Source organism: Hetaerina americana, unplaced genomic scaffold, assembly GCF_022747635.1.
Source record: "Hetaerina americana unplaced genomic scaffold, ioHetAmer1.1.p SCAF_54, whole genome shotgun sequence".
In the NCBI taxonomy this organism is placed as follows: Eukaryota; Metazoa; Arthropoda; class Insecta; order Odonata; family Calopterygidae; genus Hetaerina; species Hetaerina americana.
Window position 1 is genome coordinate 1,668,470 of NW_027287139.1, and position 23,251 is coordinate 1,691,720.

Genomic DNA, 23,251 nt, shown 5'->3' on the forward strand with positions numbered 1-23,251 from the left:
TTGAGGCGGGCAACAAATAAGGCAAAAGAAGCATGGTGGAAGACGCAGTGCGAGGATATGGAAAGTCTGCAGAGGAAGGGTGAAATCGGTGCGCTGTACAGCAAAGTTAAATCATTATCGGGAAGTAAGAAAGGAAGAGCTATGCTAACAGTTAGAGATAAGGCGGGTAAGGTAATAGTTGACGCAGGAAAGATCCAAGAGAGATGGAAGGAGTTTATAGAAGAACTGTATAGTAAAGAACTCAGACCAACAAAGTTAGACATTGAAAAAGAAAATGACGTAGAGGAAGACAGCTTAGGTCCAGGCATACTAGACAATGAGATAGAAAGGGCATTAAGGGAGATGAAACTAAACAAGGCCGTGGGGGTTGATAACATTCCCGTGGAACTTTTAAAATGCTTAGGAAAATGTGGGAGGAAGAGACTATACGGGCTGATCCGTAGCATTTATGAGGAGGGAATCTGGCCGGAAGACTTTGTGAGATCAGTTTTACGTGGTACGCGTGATGCCATTGCAGTAATGAGATTATTAATCGAGAGGAATATAGAACATAACCAGGAGGTATTTGCCTGTTTCGTAGATTTCGAAAAAGCGTTTGATAGAGTGAATTGGTAAAAACTAATGAGTATATTGCAGAAAATAGGAATAGATTGGAGGGAAAGGAGGCTAATCCGCAACCTGTACATGTCTCAGACTGCTCAGGTGCGGGTGGGAAACGGGGAGTCAGGATGGGCAGTGTTAGGAAGGGGTGAAAGGCAGGGTTGCCCATTATCACCGTTGCTGTTCAACCTGTATGCAGAGGAAATGATCAAAGAGGCATGGGAAGAACTCGAGGTAGGAATGAAAGTGGGTGGGGGATTCGTAAAATCAGTTAGGTTTGCTGATGACCAAGCTTTAGTTTGTCAGTCAGCCAAGGGGCTGCAAGCATTGCTTAGTGAATTGGAAATTCAGTGCGACAGGTATGGGATGAGAATCAATATTAATAAAACAAAGGTTATGCGATTTTCTAGAAAGAAAAAGGCTAATCTTAACATTAAAGTAAGAGGGCAAAAACTAGAGCAGGTAGAACAGTTTACGTATCTCGGTAGTGTTTTGGACCAACACGGTCAAAGTAGTAGGGACGTAAGGAGAAGAATTGCGCTAGGCAAAGAGGCTTTTACAAGGAGGAGGGAGTTAATGACGGGGACGTTGAGTAAGGATGTTAAGAAAAGACTCGTAAAAACTTTGATATGGAGCGTAGCTATGTACGGCGCGGAAACGTGGTCATTGAAGTAGGAGGATAGACGTAGACTGGAAGCTTTTGAAATGTGGGTGTGGAGAAGAATGGAGAAGGTGAAATGGACAGAGAAGAAAACAAATGAGGAAGTACTTGGTATGGTGGGCGAAGAGAGGAGTTTGTTGGGAGCAATCCTATGGAGGCAGGATAAGTGGATGAAGGGGGTGTTGACCGGCAGTGGGATGTTGAAGACTGTGATAGAGGGTAGAATATTGGGCAAAAGAGGAAAGGGAAGGAACAGGATAGGGATGTTGGACGGGATGAAGGGAGGAAGGAAGTACTCAGAGATGAAGAGGGAACTGATATAGAGTAGGATGATGGATTTTTTGTTTTGTTAGGAGTAATAAAATATTTCTTTGGTAGTTGTGTCCATCCAAAAACCTACCTTAACCGGTAGATTACCTTTAAAAAATATGTTGCTAAGTCTGCTTACATTCATTTTAAAAAGTAACGATTGGGGTAAAATTAAGATTAATAAAAGGTTTGTCTTTAATTAATGCTTGTCGAGGGAAAACTGTTTGGGTCCTCATTGCCTAATAGTTCTAATCCTGCAAGAGCCCCTAAATTAAATTTAATATTCGAAAGAGTAATCCAATGTATCTTTTGGTGAAATAAAAACAAAACACACACTGTCCACACTATTTCATGTACGTCGTGATGGCCACCAGTTAAAATTTACTACCTTGCAGAGTACGAGGGTGGTCCCAGAATTATCCGACCCAACAAAGAAAACACAAAAATTTAGGAAAAAATTTATTTATTTTTCAACCTAATCTTCTTTCAGCTCTATACACTTTTCCCAGTGATGTTCAATAAGTTCAATACCCTTTTATAATAAAAACTGTCTTGCTCCTCAAAGTAGCCATTAACTGCCGACATCACTTCTTCACGGTTGGAAAATCTTTGACCACTGAGCCATTTTTCCAAGTTTGCAAGCAGAAAATAATCCGCAGAGGGGGATAAATCTGGCAAAAACGGTGCATGAGGTAGCAATCTAAACTTTAATTTTATTAATTTTGGCCATTGCAATAACAGATTTGTGAGCTGGTGCATTGTCTTGATGAAACAACACTTTCTTCTTAGCCAAATGCGGCCGCTTTTACCTAATTTCTTGGCTCAAACGTTGCAATAAATTTGCATAATACTTGCCGTTAATGGTTTTTCATATTTAAAGATAGTAATTGAAAATTATCCCACACGCATCCCAAAAAACCGACGCCATGACCTTGCCTGCAGATGAAATGGTCTTTGCCTTCTTTTGAGCTGGTTCTCCCTTTTGAATCATTTGTTTTGATTGCTATTTGGTCTTGGGTGTGATGTAATGGACCCATGTTGGAGCCATCCATGGTTATGAAATGGAGGAAAAATTCTGCTTTGTTGCTGTAAAACCTTGCTTAACACTCAATTGAAACACCTTCTCAACACTGCTTTAGCTCGAGTGTGAGCAAAGGTGGCACCCATCTTGCACACAGCTTTCTCATGTCCTAATGTTTAGTTAATATGCGATGTACTGCACTTTTTGAAATACCTACTATGTCTGCTAGCTCACACACTTTCAGTCAATGATCATCCAGTATCACTTTGTGGATTTTCTTCACCATTTCTGGAGTCGTCACCTCATTTGGTTGAACAATGTGATGCTCTTCTTGACAGCTCATATGGCCTCGTTTAAATTCTGCTACTCAATCTTTTACTGTTAAAAACAAAGGAGCAGACTCACCCAGAGTAGAATCTAGTTCAGCTTTTATATTGGTAGGGCCAAGGCCTTTCAAATAAAAGTAGTGTATCACATAACGATGACCAATTTTCTCCTTCTACACAAATTCACTGAAAACATTCACCATTGATGGCTGCCAAACAAATGCTAAACAATGTAGCATCTTCAAACTTGAAACATTTGCTTTATAGATTGCATACTTTCTAGCACAGTGATATTTTTAAACAACTACCGCCATCTCTAGGTCAGGCTGGGTACTTATTGGACCACCGTCGCCCATGTCATTCTCTATTCCTCACACCCACTTTGGCCTGCTCTCAATATGGCTTGATGCCTAGTTATGAAATCCCTATATACTTGTATATGTATATTGCAGTGGCAAGTTCATCCGTCTTCACTTCTCTGTCAACTCATCATATCCACATGTTTTCCAAAGTCATCCTTAACAATGCATACACCTCATTCTGATAGATCATTCAATGTTGTTTTATCTTGGCATGATAATAAAAATATTAGTCCTATTGTCGTGGAAATAAATGAGGAAGAAATGAATAAAATTGATAAAGTAATTGTCATTTTTGCCTGAACCTTTCAAACCACAACCATACTGTTTGCCAAGATATCAAAGATCTAAAGGAAACCTTGGAACCACCTGATAGAATGAGGTAGAGATCTGAACTAAAAATAAACTAGAAAATAACTAAAATAATGAGGATAGTTGAAGAGAAGAATATGAATGTATGTGAAATCATAGAGATTAGAACAGGATAATATTGACACATATTTTGGCAGAGGGATGACAGATAATATGAGAAGCCAATAAAGTGATGGGAATAGAAATGGCTAGATATTTATACAGGGAGATGAATAAGGTAGTGCGTTAGATGTTAACCTTTGGAAAGAACTGCAAAGTATTTTTTTGGAGTGTAATATTTTAAGGCGTGAAAAATTGACATTGTTAAAGAAAGACAAAGAAAGAATATTGGTCTTGGAGAAGAATGCTGAAAGTAAAGGATAAATGAAATGAAAAATGAGGTAACTGTTGTGGAGAATTGGGTGGAAGTTCCCTAAAAATTATTAATAAAAGAAAGTTCATTTACTGAGAAGTTTTAAGACCATTGGAAGGAAAAGCAACAAGCTGAAAAAGATAGGTAGTGATGGTAGATGATCTCATAGAAGGAGAAGTTTATTGATAAAAAGAGAAAGGTGGAGAAGAGGCACCTGCAGAAGCTAAACATTAAAGAAAGAAAGATTTTTCTTTGCCTACCAAAATTATGCAGAAAAAGAAGGGGACTTAATATTTGGGAAATTCTGTATAATGAATTCTGTGCCACCAAAATATCATTATGTAAAGATATCATAAAATTATTTCAATTCAGAAAAGTGATAAAGTATTGTTTGAGTGACTGATTGAGATAAATTGCACCATTTATTAGGAAACAAGTCAAAGGAGCCAAAATTCAGTCTAGTTAATTTAGTGCTGAATTTTAGATGTTATGCCACCAACATTTTAATCAGTTTGTATTAATTATGTTCATGTAATATTTAATAAAAACAGGTGCTAAAGTTAATGCTGCATTTTGCAACTTATTTTGATGTTTTTGTGAGAAAGGATTTATTTATTCTTTTCAAAGAGTACTTATGTTTAAATTTTTTCAGGGTCTTGCTCAAACTGGGGCATGGGCTTGTTTTGATGAATTCAATAGGATTGAACTGGAAGTATTGTCAGTAGTTGCTCAACAAATATTTACTATACAAACTGCAATAAGTCAAAAAATGGAGTATTTGCTCTTTGAAGGCACAACCTTAAAACTGAATCCAACTTGCACAATATTTATCACCATGAATCCTGGGTAAGTTTTGTTTTACTCTTTAGAATACATGAGAATATAATATTTGACGAAGCATCCATCATTCATATACTTTTCTTCACCCTTAAAGCTATGCTGGACGTCAGGAGTTACCTGACAACCTGAAGGTTTTGTTTCGAACAGTTGCTATGATGGTTCCCGATTATGCAATGATTGGAGAAATTTCTTTGTACTCAATGGGATTTGTCAATGCTAGAAGGTAAAAAATGTGTGCTGTCAGTTTTCATGTATTGAAATATGTAGTTCAAATAATAAGTAGATTGGAGGGTGCACAAGAAAGTGCAGTGAAGTATTTTTGTAGGTATCTTATTGATATATGATAATATTCTTAGCTATAAATTGCATTTAAAATAGAAAACTTAAGGTAATAAAAGTGAGCTTCAAAGCAAATGGTATGTTCAAAATAAATATTTTCGTTTTAGTTTGGCTGATAAAATAGTTGCCACCTATCGCTTATGTTCTGAACAACTGTCATCCCAGCACCATTATGACTATGGAATGCGAGCTGTTAAGACTGTTCTCACTGCGGCTGGAAACCTCAAACTCAAGTACCAAGATGTGGATGAGTCCAAGCTTGTACTGAGAGCAATTGTTGATGTCAATTTGCCAAAGTTCCTGGCTCAGGTTGAATTTTTTCAGTCAATTCAAAATTGTGTTGATTTAAATGTATTAGTCTTGATAATATATTTTTTCATTTAGGATGTTCCTCTGTTTGAGGGCATTATCTCAGATCTCTTCCCTGGCATTGACCTTCCAAAACCTGATCGAGGAGAGTTGATGGATGCCTTAGAAATAAGGCTAAAGGAGAAAAATCTACAATGTACCCCTTGGTATATGGAAAAGATAATACAACTCTATGAAATGATTCTGGTTCGGCATGGTTTAATGATTGTTGGGGAAGCTTTGGGAGGCAAGACTTGTGCTTATCAGGTAAGTTTTATTGCATTATTTTTTTTATCACTCAGTATTACCCTATGATGGCCTTGCCCAAATTATGATTCAAAACAAATGATTGAAATGTTTCAAATACATTTGCCATAGATCAACACTTCAACATGCATGTAATGTTTTAATTGTTTTGCTACTAGAGTATTTTCATCGTTGATATTTAGCTGAGTTCAAGTATGTGCACACCATCATAAACAATTGAGCAATATTTTGGCTAGTAGGGGGAAATGTGTGTCCTGGGAAAAAGCATGTGGTGGCCTACCTTCCAGCGGCAAGGCGTTTGCAGCATGACTTCTATCTCTACGTCTCCGCATTGGAAATAACAAAAATTACGTACATATTACCTTTTTTAAAAAAAATTGACTTTTTATGTGCTCGCTTGGGTGAAGCATATCTGCGTGTGGACCGAATAGAAGATGAGGATGTATATCATCCCGAGAGAAAGAATCGCAAATACCGATTTTATACTCAGTCAATCAATAAATGAAAAAGAAACACTTTGTTCCAATCCACCACTTTATTACAGGTACGACTAGTTTCGATGCTACGGCGTCATCCTCAGATACAAAGTTTAAAGTCACAATCATTGTATATATACCCTCTTCTGGAAAGGGTGGGGGAGTTGTGGGAAGAGGGGGCGGGGAGGGGAGTACGGGGGTAGGTACAAAAGAATGTGGGAGAGGGTAGGAAACACCAGGAAAAGCATTAGTGAGTGGGGAGGATTGGAAGGTGGGTTAAGAAAGGGGAAAATTTCATTGGTCAGTATAATTTGAGTCAATGGATAATGGGGATAAAGGTACGGGTTAGGAGTCAATGGGAGTTAGGGGGAAGGGGTTAGAGGTTCTGTTTTTCTGTTATTGCTTGGGAGGCTTCCAGGAGAGGTGATACGTTTTCAAACAGAATGTCATTGAGTAAAGGATGTTTCTTCATTGTTCTCCGGATCTCCAACTCTTCCTTCTTATCCATCCTCCTCCCTTTTTCTTCACGATGTAGAATTTTGGGGATGAAATCACTGGTGTGATTTTCCTCCCACAAGTGTTTGGCAAAGTGGGATTGGGCTAGGTTACACTTCTTGTAGCACCTCTTGTGTTCCTCTGCTCTTGTCCGCACCGCTCGACCACTCTGTCCGATGTACCTCGCACTGCAATCCCCGCAAACCATTTCATATATCCCACTATTTTCCAGTGGCTCAACTTTATCTTTAGTTTTATTTATGAACATTTTTAGATTTTGTTTGTTTTAGAAAGCAATTCTGAATTTGTCTTTCGGGAACAATTTGCTAATTTTTTCGGACGGGACACCATAATACGGCAATTTTACCCACATAAGTTTTCCCTTAATAGTTATCCCTGAATTGCAAAGTAGCCGTTCCTGTGGTCCACCTTTTTCCCCGCGAACCACCCCCTCTTCATTTCGCGTTCTACTATCTTTTTTCCGGCGGAAGACGCCTCTTCTTCTTCCGCCAGAGTTCCAGCGTCTTCAATTTCTACTCTTACTTCACGGGAAAGAATATTATTACCCATCGTGGGAAACGAAATTTCAGCCAGACCCACGTACCAATCATTTTCTAAATTGATACGATGACTCAACTTTGTTCGATAATGAGCTATTGTATTTCTCGGGAAGAATTTCCTCGAACTATCGCTAGGTAGTGTTAGATAAAATTCGTTCATATTTTACGCACAGAGGAGGCACGTATCCAAGAATTAAATGAAGATGAGTATCCTTCCCACTTGACAAAATACTCCAATTTAGGTCCACTCCCTCTAAGTCTCAAAACCTTTGCGATTCTGTATTTCGTCTCGGGAGAAACTTTCACCTTAACTAACTCTTGCGCATACCAACTACCTTTTATATTCTCTCCGTTCATGTCGTGCAACTCGTATGTTGTTACTTATCTCGTACGATCCACACCCTTTACCTGAAATATTTCGCTGGTGTAATTTGGCGTGTATCCTTTTGTGAATATGAGACGCTCCTTACTGATTCTGACTTAATCTTCTATTTTAAATTTAGAAACGTGTTCAAACTTGTCGCTTCGCTGAAGACTCGCTATTAGGAACGCATTTTTCTCATTCACGTAAGCGGGTGCGATACCTATTGCGGAATGAACGCTATAATTATAACTTTGAATCTATTTGGGTAGAGCATCTACGTAGTTGAATCTAGTGAAGTTCTTGTACATTTAGTTTCAAGTGTTAAATTAAAGCGTTCCATGAAACTTGCCTTAATGTCTGGGTTATTGGTCGGGTAAAATTTTATACCATGATTCGAGAGAAAAGTTTAAAATTTGCTATTTATAAATTCGCCTCCCTTATCGCTCTGAATTTTTAAAGGTTTACGTCTACCGCGAAAAATATCCTCGAATGCTTTAATTACATCTTCCGGCTTCTTCGAACGTAAAGCTCTCGCCCACGAATATCGCGAAAATAAATCGATTACCGTCAAAATGTACGCAAACCCGCGATTGAATTTTTTCAAAGATCTTAAGTCATTATTTCAACCTGCCAGCATTCGTCAATGTATAATACTCTGTATTGGCGTGGGTTCCTTTCTCTTCCTCACTGAGTTGCGACCTCGTCGCCGCCAAGGTTTTTACTATCGGGACGTGCACGGGGGAGTTAATGTTTGAGACTGTATTAGGATATGAATCGAGTAGTCTTTTATACAAGTGGCATTTATCCGAGTCCTTGAGACCCCTCATCCCCAACACACCTTTCATTTCCTTGTCCAAGGTGCTCAACCTAGTTTTTGCATGACTTCGATCGAAGGCATCAGGACTCATGACTAGCATTTATTGAACCCATTTTCCTATTAGGCTACCGATGACGCCGCTAAAAATTGAACCCAATAATAATGGTAAAAAACCGGCTTTTTGTAGAAGTGTGTGTTTCCTTTTTACACTAGTTCTTTTTTCAGCTAACTTTCTCAATGTGTTACGAGGATTTGATAATTTTCCTTTCAATCGCTTATCAATCTTATGATTCCCGTTTAGAGTATTCAAACAACAATCACAAATGGCTTTAATCAACTCCTCTTCTGAAGATTTCAATATAGCAGTACGCAGCTTAGGCTTTGCACACTTTAAAGCATGAAGTAAATACGTATTATTCTTCAATCTTTTCATCGTGTTGTGGCATGTATATAACGGTGGCCCCGTCTTGTTGAAAAATTTTCATTCTAAAGCGGAACCTTTCGTCAGTGTCCTGACTGAGATCCAGAACCAAATAACCGAATGGTTGTTGTGTAACCTGTTTATATAGTATACCCTCTCCTACTCTACCGATTTTTCCAGATAAACCTGCCTAGCTAAGTGACCAAATTGTAACCTATCTCTAGGATTTTTTAAAGCGACAATATACTTGGAATTCAACGAAGTATTTCTCGCTTGTGGACTTAAATAAAAAATATTCTGTGTAATTAAAAACACAGAGACGTTAGAGTGATGGCTTCCCCTGGTGAACAGTTTACACGTCTTTGCTATAGGCCCCCTCACTCATTAAATCATTAATCACGTACAACGTTGGCACGCCACCAAATCGAAAGGGGGTATTTCGGTTCGAAATTGAACGGGTATTCTAATGCTTGGTTCACTTCCTGGAGCACAGCACCATACTATTTCACGTATCGGACTATTCACCATATAATCTAAATTTTCCAAAAAATGCGTGACAAATGCGGTTTTTCCGCAGCCTGAGGGACCCGCGCAAATGCAGGTAAACGGGTACTACCAGGCTAACGTCATGGTCAACACTGGAATTTAGATTAAAAAGTTCATTCTTTTAAGATTTCAATCATTGTTAAAAGCGTCATTATGCGTAGGTTTTCGTGGAATTTTAAAGTGACCCCACGCAAGCGTTTTTATCCCATCTTCTCAAAGGCATCGCTTATCATCAGTCGCATTCAGCGTGACTTTATTTATCTCCATGGTGTAAATATTGTGCATTTTACCCCGAAAAACGTTCATTTTTCGAAATACCGTCGAGTTTTCCCGTAGCCATTGAACGTAAAAACCCTTTAACTGAATTTTAACCCTTTTTCCTTGACAGCTTTCGTTATTCCTTTTGCTTTCTTCTTTTTTTTACCTCCCTCTTCCTTGAACGAGTAGTGTACTACGTAATCCAACGAAATTTGTCTTTAGGTTTCTATCGCATTCGTCTTTGAATTTACCAATGACTTTTATTTTGTTCGGAAAAGCGAAAGTGATCGTTTGGATAACTTGACGTGTCAAATGCATCTAGGTTCCCCAGAAAATCCCTGTACACATCATCCGTTTTTATTTCATATATGAAGCTGTCAGTATCGGTGTAGGCGAGAGATATTTTCCTCGTATTTTGGAAGCATTGTTCTGTAATGAAAGTTATGCATCAAAGTTGCTCAAGTCTAAGGCATAAACCTATGTCTATAGGTTTATTCATTTTTATGACTGCCTTCCGCATATTCACGACTACTAAACACTCGTGAAACATCGTCCTCTCCAGAAATGTTGACTTATTAGAGAGTCTCTTTTCGTTTGCCACTTATTCCATATTCATCCGTTTCCTCACGTTCTCCATTGTTTTTCCAAAGACTGCATTGTTCACCAGTTTGTAGAAATCCTTCTCAATGTGTTCGTGTTCAAATCAATATAGGTCTTTAACCAAGGTGATTGACTAAACTCAATTACTATGCATTTTCAGCACCAGTCCTAGTTCTAAATCTTGTATCAAGTTTATGTAATGAATTACAAATTTACTTTTATTTTCGAGAGTTGTCGACAGTTTTTTGTTTACCGCCGGGTGGTGTCTTGTTTTTCGGGCAGAGGGAGATCTGATGTGCATCGTGTAGCCTATGTGGGTACTCCATATCGACTTCGAGAATATATCCAGTTTCACTGTCTTCGGGGACATTTTCGACGTTTAAATCATCAATATCCGGGTTAGTTAGCCATCGAAATTTACCGTAAGGAAGGGGTCTCGAAAGGGCCCACCCGTAGAGATTGTTCACGTCTAGATAAGTCAATAGGTTGAACCTGAATCTGGGTCGACTTGATATTTATCTATTGTTCGATTCGCAGTTCCTTTTACAGCATTGTGAAATTCCGCCTCGGATACTGTTCTCAGTCATTATAATCATGTCGTAGTCAGTCAAAAGCTCTAGTTCTATTTCAGTGTATTTGAGCATTGCATCAAAGTTAAACCTGGAGCAGTATAATACCACGCAGGATCTATTTTATACGCGCTCTAGCATACGTCACGAAAATGTTCAAAACATCAGCTAAAATGGTAACGTCGCTTTTCAGATAGACATCGCTGTAATCACCGAGTGTTTCACATTCAACTGCGTCCCAAACATTTTCTGCATGCTGATTATCTTCGTCGGATACATATTCATCGGTCAGTCTGTTGTAAAAAAATTCCTTTTCCGGGATCAGGGTTTCATCGAGTTTATTCAACGAATCAGTGTAATCAGGGATAAAATCCCTTTCGTTTGACTAAAGTTTCGTATGACTTTTCACCTTATATTGTACTTATGCATTTAAACTTTTAAATTCGCAACAAGTGAACCTAGAGAGGCGGGCAAGAATCTAAACGTGTAAACAAACCGAATTTTGAAATTTTCATCGATAAACTTATATAAAAATATATATTTTCCTTCGGAATTTGAGTTATAAATACTTCCCTCATCATTGTCTAGCTCTCGTACAATGAAATGGCCATCATATGACGAGAGGTTATGAATAAAAATTGAAAGAAAATTTGGTATTTTATATTGAAAGTAACAAAAAGAGTGCGCAGGTCCTCTATCCTTTCCTGTCAAATGATCATGGTCTAATTCTATTCACGTTCAATTCTTTACCACAAATGTGACATGCGTTTGCAGTTTCAAAATTTGAGGCTTTCTCTGGAGTGAGAGGAATAGTATTTTTCTATAGTTTACAAACTTTTTCAGCCTCTTTCATCCGTTTAATGAATACCCTTGCATCATTGGGACCTCGGTACAGGTATGGGTCCTCGCATCCCTCAGGTGTGGCTACGATTTAACTAAAGCTGAACGGGGTATGCTTCTGCATTAAACTAGTATAGGATGAGTTAGGATATGGCTCGCAGGTACTAATATTCTCCAGAAGACATTCAAAGTCAGTGTAAATGACAACAGGTACCCGAAAAGAATAATTTAAGTGAGTGAATTGTAAACTTTTATTGTCCTCGTTAGAGAGTACGATTTTACTCGGGTTGCCTGCACCTTTACATAGCTGTTGATGCTCTTCTAGCCTGCGCTCATTCTGGTCAGGTGTGCGGCAGCGTTTGAAAGTGAATAATCTATTGCAATCTTTTGTAATTTGGGAGTAATTTAATTTATTAAAATTCCTAATTCAACAATAGTGAGCGGTTGTTTCATTGCTAATATAAAGGAGGTCACGATGATCCTCAAGCTCATGATCTACAATTTTAGTGGGTAGACCTGGTTTTTATCTGTCCGACCAAAAATGTTGATTGAAATGTTATTGGCTCTCTCGAATTTTGCTATATCTTTAAGCTCAACCAGGTAATCGATGCAGCTCCACACGCAGGCATCGCGGAATTCTCTGCAATTGTAATTTGAAACTCTTTCAGGATGATTGTTTATATTTTTCGCCCAAATGATATACTTAAAGCAGTATTATTGATCCCCATTTTTGACATTGATAACAGATTTAGTATTCCTAATTTTTTGTAGGTAGCTTGATAAATGTAGAACCTCTAAGGGGGTGTACATTTTTATACGGAGCTCTAAACCTATGACTCCAGCCAAAGTACATCCTGACCCTTTAACCTGATGTTCAGATTTTTCTTTTAAAAGTTTGGGAAATGCCTCGTTAATTACTGCCTCAATTTCATCTGCCTACAATAACCTGCGATTGTTGGTTTTGAAGTAAGCGTTCATTTCATCCCTCTCACCCTTTTTGAATTTGCTAATTAAAACAAGATTGAATTTAATGGCACTATTTTCCACTGTTTGATCACTAATCTTTTCAATCGACTGAGTTTTGATGTTATTGAGAAATGAGATCACGTCCTGTTCACTATCTTCCACAGGAGTAATCCAAAATGTTTTCAGTCTGGAATGAATAGCTGATTCAATTTCATTGAATCCTCTCTCTATTTGCTCGTTGATTTTAATCCGGTGCGTGTTGGTATTCTCATGAGGCATAACCTCGTCAATGCTATAGAAGATTTCGCAGTACGTGCAAAATTTTCTTCCCTTTGTCTTATCCAACGCATCTTTCATTCTATGCTGTTTCTGTCGTTATTGCTTTTTTTTCTAGAGCTACGTTTTTGAAAATGCTCGCTAGCGCCTGTTCTAGTTCTTCTTCGGTTCTATATAGGTTGTTTCTGAAGTTTAGAAGGATATCATGAATGGAGGTCATGATGGATTTATAATCTGCAATAATAAGAATAACAATCAAAATCAACGAAAAATTTCTAGTGCGGTATTTTCAAGATCACAAAAATTTCTTTTGGTAGATTAATATATTCTTTATTATATAATATCTGTAAAACTTCACCTTTCAACAAATCGTAATAAGGACGTTGATTCATTGCTATATGTAAATTTCCCTCTACGTAATCGTTCATTTGCTACTGAAAATATATTGTTTTCAATATTTTCTAAACATAGCTGATATAGAGAATTAATTTTAAATTTTATAAAAACGATGTTTTGATTGGGGGACAGAACTGAGGTCGTGCGGAATTAAAACCTTTCTAGTTTTTGCTTACGTTTTATTGTTTTATTATTTTCAATTTCTTTGTAAATTACTTCGGGTAAACTTTGAACTTATTCATTGCACAGCACTATATCAACATAGTGGTTTAAAAAACACCAAATGTTCATTTTTGAAAGGTTATTCGAATTTCATCGTTCTTTTCATCATTCACAAGTTAACCCTGCATATTGTAAATTTTATCCCTAACAACAACTAGGCAAAGCTGGTGAAGGGTATTCCTTTTAGTTTATTTGTATGGCTGTAATAGAAATATATAATTACAATTATAAATGAAAAGAAATTTGATTTAGTTTTGCTAAGCATTACATCTTTAAGATCAAGGGGCTTTGTAGTAAAACGTGTAAAAAAAGAAAAAAGTATTTATGATAACTGGTGTTTCTAGCCTATTAAATTGAATAGAATTAGTTGAATTTAATGAATGTTAAACATTAATAAGAGGTGTTGTAATGCATCTTGAGCACCAGCTATTGTAATTTTGTGTTAAGTTTTAAATGAGATAAGCTGTACAAGTTACGACATATGTATGATATTCTATAGTAAATGTATGATTAGATACTATCCTTTCTTGGTCCTCAATATCCTTAATTGATGTTACAGTTGAGCTGTAACATTCGAAACATAAGAAAGACTGAGCACCATTGACTTGGAACAACCCAACACTTTTTCTTGACAGTAAAAGGCGTCATGATTTCAAAATCAAACCAATCACTCTTGTAAACAAATTCCTCCAGACCATGAGTCATTAACAAGACAAATGTATGCTCATCCATAGTTATAAATCTATCATTACGGTTAAGAAATAGCTGAAGAGTAGGAACGGCTTTATATTCAGTGCATTTATTATAAGGAGGAATTAAGCTTACTGCAAAAAGTTCACATTTTCTTATCCCAAGTTGCGAGGGAAACTTTAGAAGATCATTCATACGTGGTTTTTCATTTTTTGTTGTAAATTTATCCAAGTATTCACAGGAGCATAGTATGGCTGACACATAGTCAATAGTGCTGTTAAAGTTGAAGATTTTATGGTAGGTTATTTAAACATGGCTGAGAATATTAGGTCGACTTACCAAGATCTAGATAATGATGATGATCCTCTTTGTAGAGAGCACTGGTTGACTTCCAGGTGGAAGTTCACGGCTAAAATGATGACGGTGATAGTCGTCTTTGTAGGGAGCACTGGTTGGTTTCCAGGTGGAAGTTCTTTGATCAATTGACGAGATTGCAATGAATGTTTCTATCTTCGTTCGGTATTTATAATGGAAAAATTATCTCCTACTCCTCATCGGATATTCTCCTCTGTTCAAATATTGGAGTTATACACCATTTTAAATTGTCATCTCCATAGTGTAGGGGTCACACCCGTGGTATGAGGTGATTGATTTTATACTCAATGGGTCACCAGTCATTTACTCATTAACATTCAAATTTAAACTATATTTTTATGTCTTTAAATAAAGAAGATATGGAACAAAATTCCCGAAAATTTCGGGTTTTTGGCCCTAGGGCCAAAACCGCTGGTCCAATCGGTCTGAAAATTTGAGAACATATTCAGTACTCTGTACTGAGTACCCCCACCCTGATCGTACGCCTAAGGGGTTAAGGGGTGTTCTGACGAAAATGATAATCCCGTACTCTGAAAAGGGTCTCTGGTTTTCTCGTCGGGATCGAAGGTGGGCATCGAGAGTGACCCTCCCTTATATTTGCTCGGTTTTAGATCTAATAGAAAAAATCCGAAAAACTTAGTTTTACAGATCAAAATACCTCCCTGCTGCAAATTCCATCGGTTTCCAAGTCTCTGAAGATTCTTCCAGAACTCAGGCAGAATTCACTTGTTAAGGACCTACCCGGTGGTTCAGTTGGGCCGATAGCCTGTGACTAGTTACCAGGCCGCTGACAACTTAATGCGGCTCTGCACCAACTTATATACTGCTTAGAAGGTGGAGTGGAAAGGGAAAAAAATGGGGTGAGGAATGGGCGTGCATCACCCATCCTCTAGGTAACACTGGTCGATATGCCATTCACTTGTCCTCCACCTCATCCAACTAAAAACGTGTAACTTTTGAGGTGGGTTCTTATACGGGTCATTTGCAGCTTTGATTGCGGAATTTTGACCACGCCAAATTATCCTGACTAAAATTGATGATGATACAAATTTGAATGGAAGTTTTATCGCTAAAATTGACAAAGTTACAGATGTTGTTAATAAAATCTAGATATGAATAAAATTTTAAATCCCGGTAACTGCCAATGGGATATTGCATCGCTAGGAAATCACGTTTTCAATTACGTAATGACACGTGAAGGGTGGAGGCGACCTCGGCACGCAGATAGAGGAGGGGGAAGGGGGTGTCACGTTGCCAACGCGCATGCCTTGGAATTTTCGGAGATGTCGCAAACTGTTTGCTCCTTGAAGGTAGGCCACCACATGTTTTGTCCCAGGACATACATTTCCCCACTACTTTGGCTATATAATTATCCCAAGATTTCTTGCTTTGCATTGAGCACATTCCCAAAAAAAGTATCGTTACTTTTGCATGCTAAATTGGCTGTTTACCATGAAACAATCGAGCAAAATGATGCCTTCTAGAAGGTACCACGGCCTTATTCACAGGTGCTCTCTCATTCATACGAAACAAGAGAGCAGTGATGTAATATGATGCATCAATAACTTCAGTCAGTGGCTAGATTGTAAATGATGAATGAATGAGTCGATGAAAAGTATATTCCAACTTTAAGTGTGATGTCGAAAACCTGAATCACTGTGAAAACCTAGGTAAAATATTTCAAATGATTGATTATACAGTAATTCCCAATTCCCTCACAAGCCCTTCTCAGTGCAGTGTCCAGGCTGTTAATGCTAACTACATTTCCCTGCCTGTCAACAGAAATTGGGCAATATTCATTTTTGATTATTAACTGTTAATAATTGTGCTATCTGAACAAAATAGATAGATATAGCATTAGCAAAGCAACCTGACAGAATATTTAGGCTTATAACCCAGGATAAGTACTGTTTAAGGTTTGGCACATAATAATCTTACTGATGCCATCTCATAATGCCTTTAACTTTTCTCCCAAAAGCATATAATTATCAGTGGGGGGCATGTTAGCTTGGAAGAACAAACAGTCTTCTGGCATTCACGCAGAGCAATGTGCAGTCCATCATGAAATGGTCTTTAAGAATTCCCAGTGGTCCAGTCAACCAAGGCCCTAATCCATGACCCTTTCACCTCCACACAAAAGATTTAGTGCAGGTGGCTTCTATCATGCCTTCACAGTTTTCATGCACAATGGATATTCAGTCAGTATATGCTGAATAATTTTCACAGTTGAATCAAGTCCTCAGAATGTCTCCAAAATCCTATCTGAAGGAAGAGAGATGAGATTGATCATACATTGGTAAAAGAATTACTCATGCAAGTCGAACTAATGTGGAGTAATGTGACCTGAATAAATTTAATTCAAAGAACTGTGGGATATTTCATGACCGTAACTTTTAGCACAGTCATCTGCTAATATGCAATACAATGCAAAAATTCCAGAGTGTAATGAATGAATTACCTGGGAGCAGCAGAAAAAATTGTACGATGGATGCCAATAGTCATTACAATGGAGGCAAGAGGGTAAAGAACAGGAGTGGATAGGGTGGCTGAAAATGCCTCTTGCAGGGAGGGACCAATGGATAATCTACCCATCTGGTTAACTGGATAAGATATTTTACTTTATTTTGTTACTCAAAAATGAGGTGCACAAGATATACTGAGTTTTTATGGTACTATGTGATTTGAAGTAGAAAGCAGTACATGACCAGGACCATGGCATTTTTCATGCTTTATGGTCTTTAGTTTAATTACTGTAAAGGAATAATATTGTGTTTTCATTTTAGACCCTGGCAGATTCCCTTGGTGACTTGAAAAATAATAAAACAGCAAAAATGAAAGAAGAGCAGGTGCAGTTCAAAATAATAAATCCAAAATCTATCACTTTGGGACAGTTGTATGGCTGCTTTGATCCTGTGTCACATGAGTGGTCAGATGGTCAGTTGAAGTCTTCATTTTTTTACTCTGTATAAAATCTATCCTTTCCAATATTTTTTGCCAATGTCTCAATTTATGACTTCAATTTAGGTAAACTTAAAATATAATATCGAGAATTTTATTTGTTACTCTTAAGACCTCTCTACATAGTTACCTACCACAGATATACAATTCTCACAGTGTTCCTTGACCTATTAAAGGCAATCATTGTAGAACTCGGCAGATTGCATAAAAAACAATTCCTCTCTGTCTTGAATGGCATCATTTGTGTTGTCAAAGCTCCAGCCCTGCAATGGTTGTGGGAATAAGAAAAAGCTGCTTAGGGCGAGATGGGAAGAATAAGGTGGATGTGACAAATTTGAAAGCCACATCACTTCCATTCCTCAACCACGCCTGTTGAAGAATGAGCAGCTGAATTGCTGGCAAGAAGACAGGTGACTTTGGTGATCATACCGCACTGTTTCTTTTTCAGAGAATCATGCAGTTTGTTCAGGAGTGTGCAGTAATAGGTACCAGTAATCGTGTGGCCCTTCTTCTGGTAGTGTGTTAAGATGTCTACCGGACAACCCCAAAAAACAGACAGCATGACCTTCCCTGAAGACCTCTGTGCTTTAACTTTCTTACAGTGAAGCGAGTCACTGTGCATCTATTCCTTGCTCATCTATTTGGTCTCTGGATAATATTGATAGATTTCAATATTCATCCATTGTTGCCAGATGATCAAAGAAATCCTCTCTGCCTTGCTCAAAAAGATTCAACATCTCTCCCGACAATTCGCGCCAAGTTTGCTTCTGAAAGGAGTTTGTAGTTGTGGAACCAAGCTCTGCACACTGCTGTTGCTAAGATCAGTCTCATTCATGATCATTTGGATTGCACTCTTCAGTCTAATATGTCGGATAAAGTCCTCGAATTTCTTCACTGTTGCAGCTTTGTCCATAAGTCTTGGATCGCCTGTGAGGGACATGTGGCTAGTTGGAAAATTTCTCTTTTGCCTCAAAACTGTGTCATATGATGGACTATCATTTCCATAAACAACCATCATTTTATCATGAATTTTCCAGACACTGTAATCTTTCAAATGAAGAAACGTTGCGAAACACTGCGAGCCTCTCTATCTTCTCCATTTTGTGAGTTACTTCAATCTACTGTCAGATCAGGCACTGGCCCACCCATGTCAGCTAGGTTGAAGGGAAGTCACCAGATTTAAGTTAGTCTTCACAGAATCTGTTCCTCAGTGAGGTGACTGCAGTGCCTGGTATTGTCGCGGAGGAGAACAGGCACACAGAACGCTTGTCATCATGGACAAGGGTTCTCCCTCTCCAAGTTGACATAGTTCACCATCACTGCTGAACAGATGACTCATCAATAACATTGTCTCAAAAACCTCTTTTAACCGACAGTGCACTGCACAATTAGCAGTATTTCAAACTCTCTTAAACATTGATAAACACTCACAGAAGCAACAAAAACAAGGCAGCATTATGAAACTTAACGCACAGTAAGCAGACAAACGACTGAAGGCATTCGAGATTGAATGGCAGCAACTCATTTTTCAAGTGGTCCATATGGCAAGAAGGCATACAAATTTCCAGTCATTGTAGGGGTCAAGGAAATGTGATGCAAAGATAAGGAGGAATCACAGAAACAGGGAACATTAGATGTGATGCATAAGAAGATAAAAGAATATTCAGAATGTTAGAGGGGAAAAACAATAATAATAATAGTCTTTATTGGTTCCTTTAAGATATGTTTTTAACACTTATTGAATATCAACAATATGATGAATTAGATCCATTAGATGCATGTAAGTGCTATGCGCAGTCCTCACTACTACCATTAATTTTACATGTAAATCATAGGATAGTAAACTGTACCTTGAGTATGACTCAAAATGCCAAGATTCTCATCGTATTCAACGTGTTATTATAGGATTTTGCTGTGTATGTTTTAATGTCTTGCAAACCGACAATTTAACTGATGCTTTACCAGTTGGTTTAGTGTACAGCATGCATTGAATGAAAAAGTACTAGCGAGATAATTACGTATTCTGTGCATGAAAATCCCATTACCTGGCATATGGAGTGAAATTTGAAATCTTTTTAAGGTTTTTATTTTAAGTTGCTATGCTATTTTTGTCATATCAAAAGAATTAATAAATATCAGAATGAGTTCATTTTTATCTATAAATGATAAAGTCAACTATGTTCTCATTCCCAAGGAAAGAAAAGAAGGAATGATTAGTTGGCTGAAATTCTGTGCTGACAAAATTGACCTTTTAGAGATCTTAAATGTAGTCTAATAAAAAATTGACTCGTGGAAATAATGTTGTAAATACAAGCTCTGTATCCTGCAGCTGTAAAGAAAGAAATTTGAGGGAATGTAAATCTTTATCTGTAAGTGTGAAAGCGGTATCATTGTGTTAAATTTCACTGATTTTTACTGCAATTGTGTTTATTATTTACTTACAACTTTTCCATTATATTTCACATATTAGTCCCCTGGTAGAAAATATTAAGACAGAATGATTTTCTCAGTTAAACTATGGCTCCTATTCCTAGCCTATCGGCATTCTATGGTACCACTACTTTAATAGGTGTCCTTAGTTTAATTAGTGGCACTTGGGTATCAGTAAGAAATTTTAGCAGAGTAGAGATCGGTGGTATCAAGATGTATCGATGTGAGATCTATAATCGGTTTAAAGCTATGTCTCATGTGTTTAATAGTATCAGTTTGATTTGCCCTCCCAACCCTACCACCTTAGGCACACCATTGTGCTATTTCTGTTATTTTTTGTGAAAAACTTAATATAAATATTATTTTCGTCTTTCTTGTTCACAAAATTGTTAAAGAGTGCTAGCCAAAGAAATTGCTGCACAGCCTTTTGGCCAAACATGGAATGCAACCATTGATGTTTTTGACAATTTAATATGGTATTTTGAACATTTCACATTATAATTTCTTTTATTTTGCATCGAAGTAATCGAAAATTCAATTTGACTAAAGCATTTGTTTCACATTTACTTTGAGTACCTGATTATGTAATAACCTAATTCAAATACACTAAGTAAGCTCTCTGCTACTACATTTTTCTTAATGTGATATGCAAGTTCCATCTTGGGTTGAGATGCTGAATTTACTTCCTCAGGTGTGTTGGCTACCACATTTAGGGAATTTACATACTCAACAGCCCCTGACAGGAAGTGGATTTTGTTTGATGGTCCAGTTGATGCAGTGTGGATTGAAAGTATGAACACAGTATTAGATGATAATAAAAAACTATGTCTCATGTCAGGCGAGATCATTCAAGTGAGTATTTATATATGGAATTTTCTGTGTGAATTTTAATTATTTGTGATGGAGATGTTATGCTTTTATCTTTAATATGTGATAAACCTTTTTATTTTACTTGTATTTGCAATACCCTTTCATCATAAGCATGTGATTATTTTAGCTTTGTTTAACCTGCATTGTTCTCTGCTTACTTCAACCAAGTCTTCGGATTTCCCTTGTTCTAAAATGCAATGGTTGTTCAATAAAGATGAAGAGACAAATGTGGCATTGAAGTCTTGCTTTTGACAGAATAAATCACTCGCCAAGGCCTATGGAATGCTTCAGGAGGCTTATGAAGAGTCTATTCTTCCTTTTGCCATGGATAAAATATGATGTAAAATGTTTGCATTGGGGAGACAATTTCATTAGAAGATGGATCTGAAGTTCCAGTCACTGCTCTTAAAAAAATAAAAATTTAAACTACTGTCTCCAATGCTAGAGAGTATTGTAGAATAACATTAAGATCAATATTATAAGCATTGAAACTTCCTTGTTTGAAAATTTCATTGAATATCACCCACCCATTGGTAACAGAAAAATTGCACGTATGCCTTTTTCTATATATATGTATATACACACACACACACACACATATATATATATATATATATATACATACATAAAAATATACATACATACACACACACACACACACACATATATATATATATATATATATATATATATATATATATATATATATATATATATATATATATATATATATATATATATATATATATATATATGCGATGGGTTCAAAGATGGCTCATCGCCAAACAACACTACACTCCTGTGCAGACTTTTTTTGTAGTTTAAGTTGATATCACAGGAAGATGAGGAGTATCTTTCACAGTTCATCACTGTGGGTGAAATTTTTAATCCTGGGAGCAAACACCAACCTTCAACATCACAAAAGCCAAAAAAAAGCCAAGGTGGTGACTTCTGCTGGAAAAGTAATAGTCATTTCATCTTTCTACATTCAAGGAATCAGATTTCCATACCAGCAGACACAGCTGTAAATGGAGCATTCTGAAAGGAACCTACTGGAAATTAGGCCATATAAATTGCAAAGGCCAAATTTCTAAGCAGCAGGCTGGATGCTGAACTATGATAGTGCATTGCTGCATATCATAATTTTATTGCTAAATATATTGCAAAATCAATTTGAATTGTGCTGTTCCTTGTCCTCACTTTTGTGCAGACCATGTGACTTTTTTCTGTTCCTCAATGTGAAGAAAAATTTCCTTCATGGAAATTATTTTTCGCTCTCAGAAGCAGGCTTAGGCACACTGAATATGTTTCAATTTGCAATTGGTGCCACTGATGCAAAACTGCAGTCAAATCAATGAAACTTGTATCACATACATACTGCACATTAAGTTAACGGTAAAACAATTTTTTTCCATGAAAATGTTAATAAAAATTTTATAATCAGTCTTTATTGAACTGCCTTTGTATGTCAATACTTTTGACCCATCATTCATAGAAAATATTGGCCATATTCACAAATCATTGCTATTTTTCTCTTTTTCATGCCAATAAGGTTGCATAAACAAAAATAGCTAATGACTTATTTTCTACTCTTTATTTGTATTAGATGTCCATGACCATGAATTTGATATTTGAAACTGGGGATTTGGAGCAGGCTTCTCCCGCTACAGTGTCACGGTGTGGAATGATATACATGGAACCAAGAGAGCTTGGTTGGCAATCTCTGAACAAATCATTTTTATTCTGGCTTTCTTCTCGTCTACTTCCTGACCAGCTTGAGATAATAGAAGACCTGATTGACTGGCTTGTTCCATCCATACTGGAATGTATCATTCATCAGTGCCAACGTTTTGTGGTCACATCAGATTTGCATCTTTTTAAGGTAATTTAGTCAATACAAAATAATTTGTGAATGAGATGCCCTGATATCTTTGCACATTACTTTGCAACAGTCCTAGGTAACAAAATGTGTCATGACTTACAGCTGTGAATGCAAAATTTTCTAAAATAAATGGCCAAATATTATATTACTGACTTGGAAAAATAACAAACCTAAAAGAGGAATAAGGTCAAGAATCACCAAACAAGTTGCTTGGTGGCTAGGACCACTGAAATATTGAAGTTAATGTTAAAAAATAACTTCAGTTAATTATATATACTTGTAAATGCATATGCATCAAGCATAAGTGAATGCCATAAGGGTGTTATCTGTACAAAAAAATATATATGTACAGTGGAACCTCACTTAACAGGCACCTCACACAATGAGTAATTTGCATTATGAGCAAAAATATTGGTCCTAAAATCAACTTGCTTAATGCTTTTCAC

The 23,251-nt window shown here is 37.1% G+C and overlaps 1 protein-coding gene across 1 annotated transcript in view; it reads left to right on the forward strand.

The window, feature by feature from the left end:
• LOC139694738 (dynein axonemal heavy chain 3-like) overlaps positions 1-23,251 on the forward strand; it is a 146,853-nt gene that overhangs the window by 43,420 nt on the left and 80,182 nt on the right. The window contains exons 19-25 of the mRNA XM_071593238.1: positions 4,653-4,846; positions 4,935-5,063; positions 5,287-5,488; positions 5,564-5,794; positions 17,449-17,599; positions 20,745-20,905; positions 22,530-22,805. Of these exons, the coding sequence (XP_071449339.1) occupies positions 4,653-4,846; positions 4,935-5,063; positions 5,287-5,488; positions 5,564-5,794; positions 17,449-17,599; positions 20,745-20,905; positions 22,530-22,805 (1,344 nt within the window). The remainder of the gene's footprint in view (positions 1-4,652; positions 4,847-4,934; positions 5,064-5,286; positions 5,489-5,563; positions 5,795-17,448; positions 17,600-20,744; positions 20,906-22,529; positions 22,806-23,251) is intronic.